Here is a 22,557-nt window from a genome sequence, read left to right on the forward strand (position 1 = left end):
GCAGGAAGAGGCCTTCGTCCTGCAGTGGACATAACATAGGCTGATGATGATGGTCATGGTGATTTTGTACATGTGCGCCAATAAGACCATCTGAACATCAAAGCGAAGCTGTATAATCGATTTCCCACACTATTCACAAGTACTATGCCTCTGCGAGAAGTTCTCTGATTCAACATCCGACGCCGCCTGCGCGTTATCACCTACTCCATGGTCGTACGCTCGTTTCTTGGCTCCCACGTAGGCGGCCCTGCTGAACAACGCCACCAGTTTTCACTTCCGCGGCCGTACAATCTCCCAGACGACCTCCAGCCTTTAGGTGCTAATTAAAATGTAACGGGGGAAACAACAGTTATGGATTACTGGCAAAAGAAAAAGGTAAACCGCCCAGGGGAGTCATTGTACATTCCAGTAATATGTACACAAAATAAATCTTATTTTATAACAATGAATAATTACGTTTTAAAGCCCACTCGTAGGGACGGCTCCCGCACAAGCTGCCATGGAATCATCACGGCGTCAACTTTCGTCGCCGTTGAGCAGTACTGCGCACTCCACCTCACGCTGTCATCGTTTGCTGTCGTCGTGCCCAGTTGTGCGAAGGTGCAACGACGACGACGACGATCCAATAACCACGGCTGGCTGACGACGGCCGCGTGACAACGAAGGCACGACAATAATTGAATCACTTCGACAAAATTACGGCCACGGAAGGACCACGACAAAATGACGGCTACACTGTGACGACGGCGCGATGATGACGGATGGAAGATGGCGGCTCGATGGTGAGGATACGACAACGCAGGGGCGGCGACACGTTTGCGAATAGAGCGCGACTGCCTCGCTAAACTGGAGATCGCGAGAGCCAGCGCGCGGGTGAGGCGCGGGTGGGAACCGCAGCAGCCGTCGCCAGCAGAAGGCGCAGACGACGCCCGCTACTCTCGCGCCATCTCGTAGCCATTGCCGCCGCACTACGCTTTTCTTGTCACGCTTGCGCCGTGCCCTCCTCCTCCGCTTTCCGCATCATGGCTCCGCTGCGACCTCCTCACCGCTTTCCTTCTCGCGTCTTTCATCCCTCAACAGAACAGACTGGTGGGCTAGTTGGTATTGCATAACTTGAGGTTGAGCGCGAGAGAGCACGTAGGCCAACTGAAGGGAACGAGCACACAGCGCTACTGACAACTGAAGTTTTGTTGCTCATGGTGCAACGCCTCGCTGTACTGCGCGTTCACTTTCATCTTTCGCTGTTGTGCTCGTTCGCTCGTTTGCGGCCATGCTCGCCGCAGGAACGGGCACCTAAGAGCTGCGCTCTAAATCGAATCGAAAGAAATGCAGCATATGCCGATGTATCAATGCGTACACACGAGACCTTTAGACAAACACTGATGCTTATTGATTGAAGGGAGGCAAACTACTCTTGCAGATGTGAACGCTGCCTACGGTAAGTTCTTACAGATATTTAAACATCGTTATGACGTGCCCTTTCCAGAGAAAACCTTCCAGGGCTGTAAGAAAGCTCGCAAACAGCGGGTCATTCCAGAATTAGTAAAACCTCTCAACGTGCAAAACGGGAGGTCCGATGCCGTCCTAGAGACTCGTGACAATGATATGTTGCGAGAATTCAACTTGTTTAGGAATAAATTACACAAAGCCGCTTCTAAATCAGAGGAAGAATATTTCCGAAGTATTTTCGACCGTGATTGCCCCTGAAAAAGTGACATCATCTGGAAAAAACTATACATCATCTATTGAGTAGAAAGTCTGCGTCATACGCTTTCGTCTGAATAGTACTTGAAAACGTTTCACTGAGCGAGGAGAAACCTGTGAACTGCTTTAGTTATATATTTTTTTTTTGTACAGACAAGAAGCACTGCTGCTTTCACATTTATTGCCCGTAGGTTTCCCAAGATTACCGCAGTTTTTATTTTTTCAGCCTACTTCTATTGCTCAGGTGACGGTTCTTTTTACGGCCCTTAAAGACAGTCGTCGTTGTGAGGCAGGCAGATTATAAATAAAGCTTGTTATGGTATGTACTTGATTGGATCGCCACTTGGAGTATAGACATATTAAACAGAGCTATTCGAACTGGTATTTTTCTAAGTAATGCGCCAGTGGCTAAAGTAATGGTAGTACATAAAGGAGCTGACAAGAACAGCTTTTGAAACTACGACCCCCTCTCCATTTTGCCAGTTTTTTCGAAAGGGCCTGAGAAAGTTATGCCCGCATTGAAAATTTTAGCAAGAATTTAATCTCCTTACTAAGCGTCAGTTACAATTAAGAAAAAATCGCTCCTCTGAAGACGCACTGCTGCTTCAGAAAGAGATTATGTCAGAGAACATGGAAACTACGACGTTGAATCTAGAACTGTAGCTAGATTCTATCAAAGCCTTTAATCGTATCAATCATGCTATCTATCAGGGAAAAAAATGAAACAGAGTCATGTTTAATGGAAAAGATTGCTCAAACATTCAAACCGAAGCAAGCCTGTTTTGCTGGAATCTTAATGAATATGGTGCAAAGCGAAGAGCCCAATATTGAACGAAACCGTAACTAAGCGTTTTGCATATTGTGCGCCGCTGGCACTGGCTGCGGTACCCAAGAACGTTGCCGTAGGTCTATACACTGTTCGCATTGGAATATGTGTTAAAACAATTGGCATCATCTTCAATGCACACATGCCACAGAATGAACAAGCAAAAGCGATAACGTCATAATTAGGTAAGTGTATAGGATTAATGAGCTGTCATCGACATGCGCTACCAGTTTCAATAAAAAGATTGCTATACGACGCTCTTTTTGACTATCATGTTATAGCTTGCTGGTATGGGGTAAAACTACGGCAGTTAGTGTATCTAAACTAAGCAGGTTACCGAAAAAAAAAGTGGTTGGGATAATTTCAAGTGCTTCCTTTGCAAAACAAGCCGCCCCTCTTTTCAAAAAAGAAAAATAGAGGAAGAACTGAACATTTTTAAAATATCAGATTTATACAATTTCAAACTACTAGGCTCTTACAAGAAGGCAGCGCTCGGCAAATGGGATAGTTTTATGAATCTCTGGCACCTTGATCGAAATAAACGCTGTTTCCTGTCGTTACCGATATCGAACGCCTTGGCACTTTCCATTTTCACGCCCGCAGCACGGGACGCATCACACCCGACGTATCTTGCTAACGACATCGTACTACTCCGACTCACTTCAAACCGACATTTCATTCTTAAAAAAAAGAGAAAAAGAAAGAAATAACAGCATTACTCTTGTTAGAATTGAAACGTGCGTTTTTCAACATTAGAGGTTCCTCGTGCGTTGCATATTTATTTTCTCATTATTCTTTTGCTGCACGCATGTCATAAAGTGCATTTCTGCGTTCCACTGTGAACTATACATTTCCTTCCGAGAAATACGTGCGTGGAAATCGTCATACTGCTTGTACACGCGAACTAATGGTGTGTCCACTGCGGTACAAGTGTGCGAGTATGGAACAATTGTTGGACATCGCATTTCTGTGTTTGCTTATTTCTTTCGCACAATTTGTCATGCTAAAGATTATCGGTGCTGCGCCCTGTTTTCACCGCTGACGGGGTGGCTGGGATTGTGTCAAGCTTTGATTAGGCAGATTTTTTTCCCGGTCACTTTCTTTCACGATAAATTTTTGTATAGGTGAAAATAAAGTTATTTGATCGATCGATCGATCGATCGATCGATTGATTGATTGATTGATTGATTGATTGATTGATTGAGTCAGTCACGTAATCAGCTTAGCTACGGAGGCACGGCGCGATTTATTTGGGATGGGAGCGGCAGCAAGGAGCGTTCGCTTTAGGACAAGCAAGCGCGCTCCCTCTACCGTTGCTTCTCACCACGACAGCATTGAGCGTCTAGCGCACTAATGTGTCTTTAAATCTTCGTTTTCTTACACTGTACATATGCTAATCTGGAAAGCCAGTCATATCATAAACATCGTTGACGTTCCTATCAGTTGTGAAGACATGTACAGCGAAGACTAAATTTGTGCTACGAAAGCGTTGTTATCGTCCGTTTCGTCGTTGAAGTCTTTAAGTGACAATCACGTGTCCCACCTTATGGCGTCTTGTTTAGCAGTTGACACTGAACAGGTATAGACAGGAATTGTGCGATTGAATGGATGCAGATGTGAGCATTTCTTGGAATGCTCAGTCTAGTTAGCTTCTCGGTCTGCAATGCTTCATATTCCAGATTCAAGGTTGTGGCACGATTGGCGCATTGTCGTCACACAGTTAATCGTGTCGTCATAATCTAGCTTTTCTCTCACTTGAGCGTGTAGTCTTGAGAACCGATTAATGACTGCGTATAGTGAAAATTCGACAACCTGTTAGAGACCATTAACGAAGCTATATACACAGAAAGATTTCCCCAATTGGAAAAGATCCACAATCGTCTAGGACCATATGGGTTTATATGGGAACATAGAGGTTTTCAATACAGGGTTCTATATATTCATATAAAGTTATGGATACAGCGCGTATGGGGTATGCAAGTTTTTCTCATTAGGTTTTGAACGACCGAGCCACGTTCACATGAATCACTAACCATATTATAGCTTAGGTAACGTTGTTAGATTAAAAAAAAGTGTTTTTATTGCGAGGTCGTGTGCTTTTCTGAAAGAGTATGTTGGCAGTATAACGACTGCCTATACCTTTAACGTCTGAAAACTCGAGATTCGCAAAAAAATGAAATAAAAGATGGCGCTGATAATTTATCTTTCCTAAGAGGGAAACCTTCAAATGTTGATTTGGCCGCCGTAGTAGTGGCTCACTTGTTATGACGTTAGTATGCTGACCACGAGGTCTAAGATTCGACTCCCGTCCTCCACGGCTGCATTCGAATGAGTAGTAATGCAAAAAAAAAAATCGTGTACATAACTTAAGGTGCACGTTAAAAAACTCCCATCCATCAAAACAAATTCGTGTTTGTTTTCACAGTTCACGAAAAAAAAAAAACGAGATGGCCAGCGACGCAGAAGTTTTCACAACGCATTGAAGAATTGCGTTCTGCCTGTCGCAACCAACTCCGCGCAGCTGATGATTCTATCTCTCTTTCTGTTTTTTTTTCAAAAAGCATCAAATGTCATCGAAAACTGCGCTTACCAACATCGATGCAGCAACATAAGCTGAGAGGATTTCTCGCCGGAGATCGGATTAAAGGTTGGTTGGAGAACCGTATATGTGTACGTCATCGGCGAGAGTCGTCGCTGCAGCGATCGAATGAACCGAGAAATCGAATCACCCGCAATTGGAACGGCTTAGCCTGCAGCCTGTTGTTCCCACAGCGCAGATGAAAGGACACGAAAACGCCGCGGTGGAAGAGGTTTACGACACCGTGTAGAAGTAGGATTACGAACTTTTGGTCGCTATAAGGTCTGGCAAGCTGTATAAGTTTTCCTTGGTAATGTCTGCAAAGAAAAGGAAGTGTGCAGTGCAGACGGACACAAACGACGTTATTAAGTGAGTTGAGTGCCGTGCCGCTCTTTGTTTGTTTGTTTCTTATTCTGTACCTCTTCGTGAAAAGATTCCTTGTCTTGTTTGCGATTTGTTTCTTGCTGTTATGGCTCGCACATTTCTGTAATCTAAAGAAGCTCTGCTGAGTAGGGAGATAGAAAACGTATGGTGCTATTGTAAAGGAATTGAATGTCACGGATTTTAGCAACGTTTTCTTTTGACCTGCGCTATGCGTCGTTATGTTGCGGCCGCCAGTTCGCGACTTATATTGTGTAACACTGCCCACGCATATTTGTTCCCGCGCTATTATTTAACCTTGATTAGATTTCTTTTTCGCGAACCACACAGATGTTGCAATAGGACGGATAGCTGGGCCAGTCAGCATTGCATCACAGTAACGAAATTTAGAGCGCAGCACAAAAGACGGAACACGAAAGGAGGGACACACCCCACACCCGCTCGATCTTGATCTTTAATCTGCATTCAGCTTAACTCTTTCTGCCGATTGTTTTACTCGAAAGTTGCAACACAATATGTAATTCGCGTGCCGTTTCTCTGTGCGCGTGTCGAGCCGAGTTAGTTAATTATGATTAACTACGTATCTCGGTAAACCAGGCTGAGCTAACCGGGCCTAGCCTGGTTGACCTCGATGCCTTTACCTTGTGATAACTCTCTCTCTCTCTCTCTCTCTCTCTCTAAGAATAGCTCGTTGCGTGTCATATATTCGGCACGGTGGGATGTTGTGAGCCCTTGCAGGAAAGCCCGAAGCGAATATGATAGGGCAGGCTAGCGGCGCGGCGTGTAGCAATCAAAGGAACACGTGTTTGAACTCTGTTTTGCAAACACCGGAGAGGTGCCCCGCGCCGCGCGAGACTGGCTGCAACTGGCACGTCGCACTCAACCCCCTCAGGCTGTTACGTCTGCTCGCGTGACGCCCGCCAGAATGTTATTGTTGCTGGAAACGTTGAGAAACGTCGGTGTGTCATGTACTGTCTCGCGAAATAAAAAAAAAATAAATAAAAGAAAATGAAGTGACGTCCCTGGAAATCTGTCCTGGATAGCTCGCTGTCGTGTGGCCATAGCTAAAAATAGCACCGCCTCGAATTATAAAATGCGAGAGAATGCGTTCGACCGGCAGCGGTCGCAGTCAGTCGGAATCGGCCGCGCCTGTCTGACTCAAATCTCTTTTTTTATTTTATTTTGATGCGCCAGTTTTTCCATGAGGCGTATATGATAAGGTCTAAAAGTGCCTATGAATAGAATACTTTCAGCTGCAAGCTGTTTCGTAAAGCTTGCGCGTGTGATGGAGTTAAACTTTCGGGCCGCTTCTCACACAAACCAGAGAAGCGAGTGGCAGGCTCTTCCACCGTGCACCCTCTCTCTCTCTCTCTCTCTCTCTCTCTTGTATTTTGGTAGTATGTAGGTATGCACCTGTCCTGACCGAGTGCTCAGTTCGTTTACGGGAAACAAAATCAATTATGGTAGAGTCGGCTTGTTGCACTGAATTTTGCGGGACCGCATAATTCAGTCCAACACTTGGGGCACGCTCGATGCTAATGGCATCTTTTTCGCCGAGGGATGGCGCAGTTGGCCACATTGTAAGATACACTTCGCTGGTTCGCTGCAACAGGGGACAACCAAACTGACGAAGAAATGCTCTTTTCCGGGGGAGGGGGGGGGAGGGGGGGGGGGTCCCGAGCGCACAATGTAAGTGTCGTTCTGAAGGCGTACCTAGTACGATAGCGTAATCCACACTCACCATAATAATTCGCTATTCTCGCGAATTATTATTGTGAGTATGGCCTACGCCGAACGCCTGTACCTCTCATACCGCGTGAGTTTGAATCCAGACAATTAATTTTCGCAAGTGGCTTGTGGGATGCTTGTTGTGTCAAAACCATCGAAAACAGCGGCGCGTGTGCGCGTTCTTGTTTTGTTTTTATTGCAGGTCACCGAGAACAGCCGAGCAGACTCAGCGATGAGCGAATTCGCCGAGAAGGACAAGTGGGTCTGTCCCAACGACCGGGAGCTGGCGCTGCGGGCAAAGTGAGTGCCTGCCCGCACTAACCGTGTGGAGTTTCCTACCATTACCGATAGACGGAAAAGTGGCGCTGCGGTGCTGTCGCATGCACGGGAATACCCGAATGTCGGGAACTCGGGACAGGCATGTTTCTCAATATAGAGTCACGGACAACTTGAAGATGCGTCTGGCGAACAGCGTGCCGTCTGTCACAGTTTTTTCGATTGCCTACTAAAACCAGCTTGTAGTACACCTGCTGTTTCGCCATTATTATTTAAGAACACCCATTCTTTTATTAAAGCGTAAGCACTCGCTCTGGGGTGTGCAGTCATAGCGAGCATCAACAGTACCAGCGGGTCGCTCAAGTTGAGCAAAGGCGGGACAGTATGCGGCTGACTGTGCGTCGATTTCAATCGTATGTTTTCGCTTTCTTCGGTTGTCTAATTGAGTGTGCTATTGTTGTAGCGGGCACTTCGCCCAAGGACTCAAATACTTCTTTATCTTGTTCTTGTTCCTGCTCCTCAGTAAAATGTTGATCTAAGCAGCCATTTTCTCATACCTAGCTCTTTTCGTCGTCCTTCTCCTTTCTTCTTATGAGCTACATACTTTCACCCATTAGTCTACTCATATTCAGAGTGTCTTCAATAACGCGCTATCTCGCCCATTACACCATACATAAATAATTACGCACGATGTCTTTATGGAGGTTAAGGAGGAGACTTTAGTTATAGAGTCTGCTGTCATGCATTCAAGTGCAATGCATGTATATATATATATATATATATATATATATATATATATATATATATATATATATATATATATATATATATATATATATATATATATATATATATATATATATTTGCCGGGAGAAGGGGGGGAGAGGACCTCCTGAGGAATTGTCGCCTTTTGCCCTCCTACAAAGCGTGTCACACTTGAAACTTGAATATTGAATAAAACCTGAATACTTGAACTCTGATTTCCGTATTCGAATGCATGGGACGTGCAGAAATGGTCGCGTTAGACAGTAACCGCTGTACCCATTCGAACTAAGTTTGTTGCATTTTAGAGAGAAAACAGAATTTTGCCGACTATGTTAGAAGCAAAATTCTCATTTAGAGCTTCCAACTTTTAACAAAGATTGCATGAAATAGGCTACTCTAAATGAAATAAGCAACTCTAAAGAAAAAGGTCTGAAGCACGAAGTTTGAAAATGAATAACTCTGCATAAGTAACAGGTATACAGTTATGTGTGGACAAGCGCGATATGTGTGTTTACCTTCTCAAGCTTATTTTTTTTTCTGAAGTCATTGCCTGTCCGAACAACCATCCGACTTTTGGCCCATCCCCCATTATGGGTATGCGTCATGTCTTGAAGGCGCCTCATCATCATAATCATCATTGTAATAATCATAATCGTCATTGAATATAGAAGACGACAACGGCCGCGTTCCGCAAGCATGCCATCGAAATACAGACTAGAGTTCCATAATACAAAGAATATCGGGGCCGCTATGTCTCGGTTATTTACATTTGGAGCCGTGAAACCCAGGATGACGACTGCGGCTTGGACTGCAACCGAGACGATCATCCTCATCATCGTTATCGCCACCATCATGATGGCGGTGTCTCCTGCTAGAGGTTGTCGCGGTCGCAGCAAATGATTTCGAAGATGAAGGGACACCCGAAGCCTGCTGATTTTGTTCGTTCGCGAGCCTCCAGTTTAATGCGTGCTCTTCTTGCGCGAGTCGTAATACATTTTTGTCGCCTCTAAACGACTATGTCGCAAATAACTGTAGCTCCGCTGCCTCTCGCCAAGCGATCAGTGGTGTAACACGAAGACACGCTTGTTCTGTTTTATTGCTTTTCTGTAAATGTAGGGCTAGACCCGAAGTAAGGAAAAACGAAAAAAAAAACCAAATTGTTCGCTGGCTCTTTACTTTCGAAATTGAACGTCCATTACGACGAAGGCATCGTTCCAACTCCTTGCAGCTTTCTAGGATTAAAAAAAAAGAAGAGAGGAGAAAAGGAAGGACACGGCCAGAGGACACGGCATCGGCAATGACGTGTTTCATTAATGAAAATTTACGAAGGCGCCGACACGTACTTACGTCTTGTCTGCCTTCTTGCTTTTCTTCGCGTTCCAGTCGTCGAACTTCGACGCATTGGGTTACTCTTGTCATGGTTCCTCGACGAATCGGAGCGGGATTGATGTTACTAAAGGCGCGGCAAGGTGGGGCATAAATTATTGGGGACAGGTGTCCATTAAAGAAGTTCCATTTATCTCTCCGCGTGGGAATTGTTTGTATTCATTAGCGGCGCTATTATCTTGATGGAGTCGCTCCGAAACGCAATGCTTTTCTTTAGGCTGAGAACTTTGGTACCTTTGGGAGTTTCGATTCGAATACATGGCAATGAGAAAAAAAAAGAAATCGTTTTAGTCGCCATTCATTAACCGGTCCTGGCACTATTTACTTTTCCGAATGTATGAGAGGAAGGTAATATGTAATGGGCTGTCACGATCACGTTTTTATTTATTATAACTTTCAAAATCTCAACTGCGCGAAATGGGGAGGTAGGAGTCTTTCACGTCGGCTATTGCAAAATACAAAATGTGCTACAAAGAAAAAAAAAAGAAGAAAAAGTTCCATCTGTAAGATTGGGTTAGGATTAAGTATTTCGGTAATATTATCATTTGGGGCTTCCATACTAGATTATAGTCACAGCGATGTTTGTGCCGCATTGTTTGATATTCTTTTTGATCAAAGTAAAACGTTCACCGTGTTATAATTTTTGTAGCTTTATTCTACTTATCTGATCACTATTCATTTCGCTGAAAACGTTTCGCCGAATCCTTTAGTAACGTTGTCCTTATTCTCTCCTTAATTTTTACCTTTTTCTTAAATTTACTTCAGTTGTCCTGACTGCTCACTCGCACACTATTCTATTTTTCCGGAATTTCCTTCTTTTTGTTTTATTTCTTCTTTTAAACGGCGTTCCTGCTTTTCGAATAAGCATTGTCTTACGCTCTCTCCGGCCGTCCGATTCTTCGCCTATCCCCCTTTAGTAGGTACGAGTCGTGAAAATGAACATAATCACCATCATCTCTATACGCACGAGAATAAGTGGCAAGCTTACAAATAACGTTATTCCATGGACTTTAAGGACCGAAAACATGGTCTAGCAGTTGAGACAGTCATCCATCACACCGGAGTGAGGAGCTTCCATACAACAACAACAACAACAACAACAACAACAACAACAACAACAACAACAACAACAACAACAACAACAACAACAACAACAACAACAACAACAACAGCGTCAAGTTTACAACTGTGGAAGTCAGTAATGGAAGCAGACGTCACACTACAAAAAAAGTAATCATTTAATCAACGCACATGGAAGACAAGATTTGACTGAATGATTATCTCAATATCTTTTGATATTTTCTACTTGGCGCATTTGTTTTATACGCTCTAAAATGATAAAGCATATTTGCTGCCTTTATAGCTCTATAATGGATACAGCAGCGTACAAGATTCCGGCAACTGTTCCTGGTGCGAAGTTGCTGATTGAATCGTAAACTTGATGCTTTAGTCCTTAGGAATTCGCCAGCTTTCGTCTCCGAAGCATTTAAAAAAATTTAGGCCGTGCAGCCGGATCAAGGTAAGAAAAGACCATCTCACAGTAAAATTGAAATTCTTGATACGTTTTGCCGTTGTATGCTTGTTTTTAATAACCCCGCAGACGATGACATCTGCTGGGACATAAATTTCAACCAAGCGAATTAGTTAGCTTCTCAAGAGAAATAATGATACAGGTAGAGAAATACTGTGGGACAGCATTGTAAAAGGAGACGACGGAGAAAATCTCCGGTCAACAGAGCGGTTCGCATAGTAGCTCTCTCGGGGGCCGTTATACCTATAACGCACTGCGCTCCGGAAGTGGATCATTACATTGCGATACTGGCGTTGTTTGGATCGTTCAGAAGCCTGGGAAATGTGCCTTTGTGGCAAAAGTGGCTGTTCACGAAAGGCTTCGTGAACACTAAAGCCTCTGCGTCGTGTGCGCTCTGAAAGCAAAAAAAAAAGAGCAAAGATTAACAAATATTTTATGGCAACTCAGTGCACAAACAAGCCATGCCAAGGCTGGGGAATATGATTACTCCAGCGGCTAGCAGCGCGCGGGCTAATTCATGAAGTAACGGCTGCGGCCTAGTTGCTGTGTACACAGTTAGTATACCGCAAATCGCTCTCTACGGTACACTAAAGTGCAACACCATGTGATAGTACGTAACTTGCTCTTTCAAGACTCTGGCTACATTTATACGTTTACTCGGCGGGAAGAGGCTGAATAATGGCGGGGAGGAAAAGAGTCTGAGGTCAGTCTTTTGTAGTGTACCCGCCGTGGTTGCTCAGTGGCTATGGTGTTGGGCTGCTGAGCACGAGGTCGCGGGATCGAATCCCGGCCACGGCGGCCGCATTTCGATGGGGGCGAAATGCGAAAACACCCGTGTGCTTAGATTTAGGTGCACGTTAAAGAACCCCAGGTGGTCAAAATTTCCGGAGTCCTCCACTACGGCGTGCCTCATAATAAGAAAGTGGTTTTGGCACGTAAAACCCCAAATATTATTATTATTATCTTTTGTAGTGAGCTCGTAGCCGTGACGTCACGGCTTACGGATCCTTTTTCTTCTTTGCTTATTTTTATTCTTGCGTATTTGAGGGCGGGTCTTTCTTCGCGCGACCAGTTTCGAAAGCTCGTTCAATTGAGAAGCAAAGTGAAGTGAAGCTCATTTCTTCATCCGCCGCGGTGGGTCTGTCGCCATGGCGACGCGCTGCAAAGCACGAGGCCCCGGGCTCGATCCTGCCGCTGCGGCCGCATTCCGATAGTCTTGCGGAATTACAAAAGAACCGACGCACCGCGCAGTCCTCCACTGCGGCGTACCTGCGGCGAACCCGTTCGCGCAGTACCGGAACGTTTATTTAAAAAAAAATATAGTATGTTTAGGATACGTTAGCGTCTTTAATTGACGCCGGCTGCACTTTTTAGAAATGCAAATATTAAAGGCCACGAGCACAAGAAAATCACATAAAATCGCACCCTAAGGTAAAGCCAGCTCATATCAATAAGTCAATACACTTAAAGTTATACCGCATAAAAAAAAAGGCCGAAGAGATAGAAAACCCGCATAACGCAAAAAAAAAGAAAAGAAAGACACAAAGTCCAGTCTCATAACTGCACGTTGAATCCTACAATCTTTCGTAATTTGTTTCTTTGAAGAAAGAGGGTGTGATAGCGAAAGGCGCTTGGGCCTAATCTGGCGCCGGTTCTTCTCCAATACAGTTACGATAGTATCTGAAAAAAAAAAAAATGCACGTGGCAGCACATGCCATACTAGGCGTTAATGCCTATTACCGCATTTGCGCGCAAATAGCGCCAGAGGGGATATATATATATATATATATATATATATATATATATATATATATATATATATATATATATATATATATATATATATATATATATATATATATATATATATATATATATATATATATATATATATATATTCATCGTTACTGCGAACTGAAAGGACGGGAGCTACCATCCTTCTCACCCCTGTCGAGAACGACGTCGTCGTGCCCGGCACCCGCCAAATTTATTGGACAAAACATCGCTTCAGAAATTCCCGCGACGCAGTCGAACACGGTAAAGCCCTTCGCGGGTTGCGTGGTGATGCATCACGCGACTTCGAATACCGCCGACACTCAACACAGGAACGGACGCCTAAGTGTTGCCTTCTAAAACATGAAAAAAAATCGCATTATATCCGTGTCACGAAGCCGAATACATAACGTAAGGCGCGCTCTGCGGGCGGAAATTAAAGAAAAGTGCTATATTTGTGCAAATAAGGTAGTTTTCACAAGGCATCAGTTAACTAACGACATAGAAATGGGAAGCTTGCCAGGATAAGCAGTAGAACACATGAATGACAAAGTACTGTGCTCACAAACAAGCACAATATGAATGCATACGTCATGGCTGCACAAAATACATGAACTGAAAAATACAACGCAGCGGAAAATATTGAGGTCGGACCCTCGGTTCACTTGCAACGCGGTGTGACTGTGTCGATGAATAATTAGCTGTAGTCCTGCGGCAACGCCGTAGATATTGATGACGTCAGCGAAAGACCTGGTGCGGGAACTTCGAGCTGACGTCACTACGAGTCTTTCTTTCTTACTTTATTGCTTTTTTTCTTTCCCTCTCCTTTTTTTTCTAATCAGAAAGTGTGATTTGCCAATTCGGCTCAACGTCATATTTTTAGCTAGCGTTTCTCTAATGGGATCTTCAACCACTCTTGCAGACTATGGTGTTTAGCTATAGCTTCTATTCGTTGGTATGCGCCAAATAATAGATAAAAAGATACAAAAAATTGACAGTGTTTACGCGATCTTTACGCGATTTGAATGCGAAAGCATAAAGGCTTCCCTCACGAATTGGTTACGTCGATGATACGTGGCGTCATACATTGTCACGTGTCCTTCACAACTCTAGCTTAATCTACCTTGTAAAATATCCGATCGAGCTAGCTAGTTTACATTCATAGTGTTTGACCGCGCGAACTTGGACAAAGGACGGCGGAAGAGTCCTTTGTCCTTTGTCCAAGTGCCAAAGTTCCGAATCTGGTGGAACATACCTGGCTGCAGGCTTTGCTTGAGAACGGACACTCCCTTAGAGTCCAGCAGTCGAATTGACTGTAGCGCACCAAGCGGATGGGATTCAGCGCTTCGGTTGCCCACTTACCTATTAGTGTTAGCATGGCAGACAACGCCTGCTTTTCTGTCTCATGGCACATACATGCATCCCATAACACCGAGAAAGAGATTCAACTAGAGCGGACACTCCCATAGAGCCCAGCAGTCGAATTGACTGTAGCGCACCAAGCGGATGGGATCAACTTGTTTCGGTTTTGGGCGCGCGTGTTTTCAACGCCAGCTGGTACACGCCACGCCAACTCCGCTGATCGGCGCGGCATATTTCTTTTTTTTTTCGCTTCCACTGCTGAATCACGCGCGGTCTTGGCGCGGTATTGTTTTATTATTTAGTAAAAATGATTGCGAACGATCTCTACAAGCCTCCAATTGCAGGTCGCACAGATTCGTGCCACGTGCAATTTTATAAAGTAAACGCAAGATGTCTTCTGAAATAATGAAATGTTTATTTTGCTCTGTATAAATACTCGTTCCGGGCTTTTTGTGTATTCTTCCAAAGTTGTGGCACCAGGTAAGCAGCAGTCGTTGCCGTATGAAGCTTCACCGGATGCCACAGGCTGAAAAAAAATAAATTATACATATGTATCATTCTGGTGTCTTGACCTAACAGGAATATTGCCTGTAGAAGCGAAACGTGCCTAAGTGGTGAATGGGCGGCATCACAGATAAATTCACTTTTACATACATTTCGTAGAAAATAGACTTCTCCCAACCAATGCCATAAAATATGAATAAAACATCTGATTTTGAAGCATCCCTCCCTCCCTTCCCGGGCATAATTTCCTCCACTTTAAAAGCACAAATACATGGGTGACATCGCGTTTCCACAACTTGGCCTCAGTCGACGCGATGGTACGCCAAGTACACAGAGGTGGCCACAACACAGGCTCTCAGCCAGACTATGGTACACGCTCGCAGAATGCCTTCTGTAGTCGCACTCAAGACACATTCGTAAGTGCAAAACCTGTTTTCAGTCGCTCAGAAGACAGAGATGTCAAGTTCTTGAGGCCGCCGCAAGCAACACACTCCCGTGTTATCACTCTTGGCAACCGCTCGTCACGTTTTCGACCAGCGCGAGTACCGAAAGAGCGTATATGTTGTTCTATAGGGCCATAAAAAGCGTCACAAACTTGTCCCACTAAAATTCAGTGTACGTCAAACTAACTGTCACCACGGCCGGCTTGCTTTTTTTGCTAACTGCTTCACAATTCCCAGGCGTGTCGAGTATGCCTCAAAAGTATAAGTATCCCAAGAAGTTACGAAATTAATTAAAAAAATTTTGGGGTCAGAGAATGCAAATAAGTTACAATAATGTTGGAGCGTCTCAAACATTTCCCAGTACTAGTCGTTAACACAAATTAACTGCGCCAAAACAGCCGAGCTGTTTTTCGCTAACTGCGTCACTATAGTCTCCGTTTTGGGCCGTAAGCCTAAATGTGCTTGAAATGCGTCGCAGACTGTCAAACAAGATTTCTCACCTTGCCGCAGTCCAATAGTGCAGCGGTGCCGCACCGAAATGCAGAAGGAACGCAAGAAAACGCCGGGAGCCCAATAAGCGGGCTACATCCAAAAGAGACAGGCGTCGGTCGAACAGACGAACTTCACACGCGCAGACGGCCACGCTCGCTTCGGTGGCACCGTCTGTCGCATGACGCATCATGTGACGCGCCTGGCGTGCCGCTAGCTTGTTGCTAGGTGACGCAAGAAAAATAGGTGGCGAAGTATGAGTTCATTTATATTCAAAACTTTTTTTAGTTTTAGGTGGAAACATAGAGTTTCTCACTATAACACCTAGAGGGTAATCTGGCGCCACCGTCTATGGGAGTTTCTTAAGGGGGCACCGTGCCGTCATGGGAATGACGGTATATGTGTCTGCGAGGCTCGTGTTGGCTGGTGTTGTAAGAGGCTTCGTCTAAAACGTGGATATGGGTACACAAATAACGCGTTCTCAAAGTAGAATCTTTATAAAATGTTTCCATTCACGCATATTACATCTTTACTCACCCACAATGCATGACCAAGCGAAGAAAAGCAAGAACAGACGACCAACTGTTTCAAAGCGAGCGCGAACCTTGTCGTCTGTCCTCCAACTTTAGCGGACCGCTGATACTTTTTACGTAACATGTAGTCGTACACACGGCTACATGTTAGTTCTCATAGTTAAACAAAACATATTTTCGCGTAATAATAAAGCTATAACAGCTTTTCACGTGCTGTTTTAGTAGAAAATGAATCATTGTGACAGACAGAACGGTACTTGCCAAGCGCGTCTTCAAGGTGTCCTGTCTCTACGAGAACGATGCCAATCCGAAGTCACAATATACCGGCATTCCCGTGCATACCACAGTGCAGCAGCGCCAGATTTCCCTCTAGGTAATGTAGTGAGAAACTCTATGGGTGGAAAGAATCAAAAATAAAATAAAATTTCGTCTGTAAGTTTATTTCAGATTCTTTTTTTTTTCCCATGCTCGTGCCGACTAACGGATGGGATTAACGCAAGGCGTGACGTGTTTCCTGTTGCCGGTTTTCGCCGAGTGTCCCTTCTTGTTGAATTTCTTCCCCTATGGACGTAACTTGAACCATGGATTTAAAAGAGTGGTTAGCCGCAGCTTAATGAAACCAACGGGATATGGTTTGCCGCCATGAGGCGCTCCTTAGAGTATATTCCGCGGAATTAGTTATTTAACTGAGATTAATTATGCAACATTTTTCATTTTAACTTTAGGACGAAGTGCGTTTCGGTGCGTTGTTTAGGTGGTTCAGGAACGACCGATCCAATTTTTTGTGGCAACGTACGTGATGCATGGCGATTCTCTTTTTTTCGGCGTTTAGAGAAAGCCCACGAAATATGAAATAAAACCACGTGACTGCTCTCGTGCGCTATCGTATTGCAGCGGGGTCAACCGTGCGTCCGTGCATCGAGCCTATCGCTTATCGGGGAAAACGTGTGCCAGCGCCAAAGACGCTGACGGATTGTGAAGCCGATGCACCTACAGCCGCGGCCTCTTATTCCGCCACGGTCCGCGCGCACGGTTCTTTCAAGTTACGTGAAACGCCTTTTATAATCATTTCGCATTAATAAAATAACAATATGCGGTCCCACGCACTGTAGAAATCGATATAAGTGAAGCCTTCTATGCTGCTTGCTTTGATTGACGATAATTAGCGGTGATTCTGGTGGGGAATGTGTAATTTCTTCAGCGTTTAGTCCGATACGAGAGTGTTGAGTTTACATGCCAAAAACACGATCTGATTATGAGGCACCCCGTACTGATGGACTCCGGAAATTTTAATCACCTGGGGGGTTCTTTAACGTGCACCTAAATCTAAGTACACGAATGTTTTCGCATTTCGCGCCCATCGAAATGCAGCCGCCGTGGCCGGGATTCGATCCCGTGACCTCGTGCCCAGCAACCTGACAACCATATAACAACTAAGCAACCACGACGGGTAATACTGAGTTGATGTTGAACGTCACCTTGCGTGCACCACTGCTGTTATTCTGCGTAGTCCACAGAACACGCAGGGAGATATGTTTGCTTGAGGCGTTGTTGTGCGTAATTTTTTCGCACTCTCTGAAATCTTTGAGCATTATCATTGCGTCTTGTGGCACGTCGCATTATGGCAGAAGTGTCAAAATTTAATTGAATTACGGGGCTCTACGTAACTCAAATAATTATTATAATCGTGTGTATACATGGTACGCATACATTCGCGGTCTGCACTACGTTTCGCTGCGTAGCGAAGACGCCCCTGTTCGGCACGACGCTTCTTTCGGGCCTGGGTGTCCTCGACGCTGAGTGCCCGCTTGGTAGCCATTTTGCTGGCGCGTGTTTACGTGCCCCTTCTGCATACATGGCCAGCACGTTGTTGAGACGCCAGCTCCAGGCGCCCTCTTCAGGCTACGGACGATTGTATCGTTTAGACCATCACAGCCCCAGCACGCGACCTCCACAGCCCAGCACCTCCATTTTTGTCGCATAGGAAAGCAAGCACACCACGTGCCATACGCACAAATTGGAAAACGCTGCCGCGGCGGCGCCGGCAGGGATGCACGGAGGCGAGCGCCACCTGGTTGTGTTGCAAGAAATCGAGCAGCGCGCGAGGAAGACGACGAGGCGAGCGCCATCTCGTGGTGTCGCAAGAAACGCGACGGCATGCGCGGGTAGACCATCACAGAAGCAGCAGCGCCCGGACAGTGGGGGAGAAGAGGCAAAGTAAGTTTCGCTTTAAAAGGCTAAACGTTGTCGGAAGGCTCGATGGGGCTATTGGTTTGGTGAGGGGAATTTCCCTGCTCGCGGCGGCATTTCACGGAAAGTTCCTCTCTTTAGGCGCAAGGAGCTTCGACCGACAGTTTCACGCCGAAGCTGTCTATGGCTAGTATCCCGGGATTTCTTCGTGGCGTAACGCAGACAGAAAACTATAGTCATCTATGGCTCACGCCCTCAAATTCAATGGCTCATCCGAAGCTCCCAGTGCTCCTCGTATACGTTTCCCTTTAAAAATTACTGTTGCGCAACCTGGCCTGGCGACGACAGCTTGACTGTAGCATACGAAGCAGGGAGTGACGTCACTACACTTTCGCATGGAAAAGAAGAACATGCCTCGCAGCTGATTTGGGTTGTGACAGTTGTATGGGAAGGCCACCTTAGAGAGGACTCCTGAGGAGCAGCGTACGCACGAGGCGCGGCGAAAGCGTTCTTAAGTGCATTTCTTTTCTCTCTGGTCTATTCTTTGTAGGGGGGACGAAGTAGCGGAGCAAGCCAAGTAGCTGGCCGTCGATACATATTAGGTTAATAATTAGGTAAAATGCAGGCGAATGCCGCGCCCGGTAAATTATTTCGACCTACGTCGCAGTGGTAATTGTTATAGTTTGTAATCGTTACCGTAATTGTTATAGTTGTCATTTGCAGCTTCGCTGTAGAACCACCTTCACAGCGTCGATTGGAGGCCGTTTTTCTCATTTTCATATCTTTTCCTTCTTTCTTTTTTTTCCTTTCTTTCTTTTAGCGCATGAGCCGTTTCCAACCAGTTCTTTAGAACTCGTGATCGCAGTAGATTATCGGAAGACAATAGATTGAAAACCAACACGTTCGACGGTTTGTGAATGTGGGGGCTGGGAGAAGTAATTACTGCTTTGTTTCGAGAGAAGTAGCTTCAAAATTCGCCTACAATACATGCAGCGAGACAATACATACCAGTCGTAAAAACAAGACATGGCAAACTCTACTTGGTAAATTGTAGATCAGCTTCTACTGTGTAAAAAAGAAAGAAAGAACCGCGCCACAAGCAGAAACACTCATTACATTTGTTACTGATACTTGTCCTGAAACAAATAAAGTCATGACGAGCTTTTCAATTTAGTCTGGCAGATCTGCTCAATTCGCGGACTGTGCCAACACAGCGGCGTTCGAAACAGTAAAGGGAAGCGAGAAATTGTTCGATGGGTCTCGCAGCTGTGGTAGCGTTGGAATATATAGGTCACAAGCTCCTTCTTCTCATTCACCATGCTTTTGATTCTCATTGAAGAACCGCTTGACTCTTCACCTCGCGATCCGCAAATGTATGCCGAAGACAATTACTTCAGCATGCTTGAGAAAAAGAAAGAAAGAAAGAAATATATCCGCGAATGTGTGTTGGCGAAACAAAGAGATGTCAGACAGGCGCACTGTCTTTATTCCTCGAATTCCAATCGAAAACCTTTGTCTTTGAGGCTCGTGCATTATCGAACCAAAAATTATCAAAAATAACGCTTGCAAATATATGCCACCGCTGCTGCCCCTTCGGGAACAATCGGCCACCTGGCTTCTTAACAATCGTACCTAATTTGCAATCTTTACAGGCGAGTCGGATGAAGACAGACGAGTATGTTAACAAAAGTTTAGCGCTTGTCCTGTTCTTGTTTGTCTATCTTCTGTCCCGTCTGGGAATATCGCTTACCACTATTCAGTTGTGAAGACATAGAAGGAGCGAAACTTCTTTTTTTCTTAAACATCTTCTTGTTCGAATCGTCGCCGTTATACAGTCCGGCTGGGTCCAGAACTATATCGCATGTACTGGAATATACGAGATGCGGTCTGCCAGGAAATAATGATGGCACTGTCGGATAAATCTGTCGAGCTGGAGCGGTTTGCCTTTACGAAAACAAATTTGCACAGGTTCGTTCGTAGATTTCTTGCAAACCGCTCTGGAAGCGTCTTTGAAGCTTGTCCTTTCGGCTACGCAAAGTGGGCTCCGCTGAGTTAAAGTACACAGAGCAGGCACCCCGCGATGGGGACGTTTTTCTTCTCTACATCTGAATGTAACTTGAAAATGAGGGCTCTAAACTTGGCATTGCAAACTTTCCAGTGCGCTTCTGTTTGCGCGCCAGAATTACGAATAATTTCAGGGTTGTCTCTTCTTTTCTTTTTCTTTTCGGGGAGCCTGTGAATCTTATACTTTTGCCCAGGGATCTGTACATACTGTCAAGAAAAAAAAAATCGTCGAGAAGTCAGCTTCTTTTGATCTAACACTGTGATCCATTGAATTGCTGAAGCGGTGTTTCCAGAAAGTCTGCAAGTGCTAGTTGGCAAAAAAAAAATGTATAAGCTTATGTAAATGCTTGTATGGTATCTCTAAGCTCCCTAGAAGGCGTCACAGAGGAACTTTGAGAGAATTTCTGTGAAATATTTAGAAGAAGAAGAAACTTTATTAAAGAATAGTCCGGCAGTTCTTGCTGTGGTGGCCTCAGGTGACGGCTCGAAGTCCTTGGACTCGAGCGGCATCTTCGGCTTGCCGGACGGCCCAGAGCTGGTCTGCCAGCTCTGAACTTTTGATAATATTTTTTTGAAGGCACGAGCCTTTATTTATTCATGCTTCCACCGTGTATCAGAGAGCAAATACGTGGTCGCTCTAGATGAAATCTTGAAGAAGCATGTGGGTTTTGAAAGGGGCACCAAAGGGACAAGCAAAAGTGTTGATGGCGGTGCGGGAAGGGTGGAGACGGTGCGATTTTCTTTTCAGTGAGCGGACGAACGAACGAAGGCACTAGGTGTCAGAGGAACGTGGCTGACTGACAAGGGACAGCTGCAGAATCGTCAAGGAGGGCGTACGTGTCTCGATGGCCGTGAAGCGAGCCGACCTAGTCCGACCGACGAAGTTCTCCCGTTGCGTAGCATATTTGATCGATAGGTTCGTCCGTCCCAAAGCAAACCGTGGGCTACGAGGAACACTGTCTGTCGGAACGGGCTCGGGTGTATATTCGGGGGCCGCCTGCCAACGGGACAGGAAATTCGTCACGCACCTGACAGTGTCGCGAAGTTCTGGTGGATATCCTGGTTTACAATGCTGTCGATGGTCGAAGAACCGGAGTTATAATTTTGCTTTCCACATGCGGCGCGGGGCACTCTTGGGGCAATAGAGATCTTCTGGCTTATCCCTACGGGGGGAGAGGTATTCGGGCTAATTCACACCGGCGACTGACAGTGGTCGCGCGACCAAGTTGGTCGCAAAGCGACCACTCGCAAATGGTCGCAAACGGTCGCCTTTCTTGAAAAGCGACCGTTTTGGGCCAGTCGCTCTCTGCGCGATTTTTCAGTCGCGCGACCGTGGTCGCAAAACTGATATATACCAATCAGCGGTGCACCGGAAGTGATCTTTCGTGTGTCTACATCCGGCCTCCTCCGGCGTCGCGTTCAAATTCCGCGTAGATTCCGAGAGTTCTCGCTGAGAACGATAATCTCCGGGATTGCGACTTGCGGGTCGCGCTCAGCCGGGCTTGCCGGTGTGAACATCAGTCGCCTTCAGTCGCTTTTTGATTGCGAGTCGCAAATGGTCGCGCGACCTCCTCAAGTCGCCGGTGTGAATGAGCCCTTACAGTTTACGAAATACCGGAATATTGGAGAGGCACACGTGAGCAGCAGCGCTGGTGGCGCCATCTTGTGACGTTGAGTTCGACCAGAGTGGTCAGAGCTATCATCGCAACTTTGACTACGTTCTGCTTTATATACTGTTGGCGTAAAGGCATTAGCAGCCGCGTCATTCTTGTATAGCGACCCATTTCTTTCGACGAGAACAGTAATGGAAAACAAATACTTTTCTAGCGCATTGTATTTATACAAAGTGCTACAAGGTGTGGCTGTCATCGCTTGTGCTCCCATCCCCGTATCCGGTGTTGTTGCACCCAGGAACCCGTTACGTATACGGACAGCTTTGTTTGTCGCGTAGCGTGACGAGGGACCTCGGTGCTTGACGTGCTTCTCATTTTTGTCATTCTTAGATTTAGTGTAACAGTTAACGG

At 45.5% G+C, this 22,557-nt stretch overlaps 1 protein-coding gene across 1 annotated transcript in view; it reads left to right on the forward strand.

Moving 5' to 3' along the window:
• LOC139056283 (rab effector Noc2-like) overlaps positions 1-22,557 on the forward strand; it is a 96,476-nt gene that overhangs the window by 30,592 nt on the left and 43,327 nt on the right. Inside the window, exon 2 of the mRNA XM_070534385.1 lies at positions 7,420-7,517. Coding sequence (XP_070390486.1) covers positions 7,450-7,517 — 68 coding nt within the window. The 5' untranslated portion in view covers positions 7,420-7,449. The remainder of the gene's footprint in view (positions 1-7,419; positions 7,518-22,557) is intronic.

Source organism: Dermacentor albipictus, chromosome 2 (genome assembly GCF_038994185.2).
Source record: "Dermacentor albipictus isolate Rhodes 1998 colony chromosome 2, USDA_Dalb.pri_finalv2, whole genome shotgun sequence".
NCBI classification, from domain to species: Eukaryota; Metazoa; Arthropoda; class Arachnida; order Ixodida; family Ixodidae; genus Dermacentor; species Dermacentor albipictus.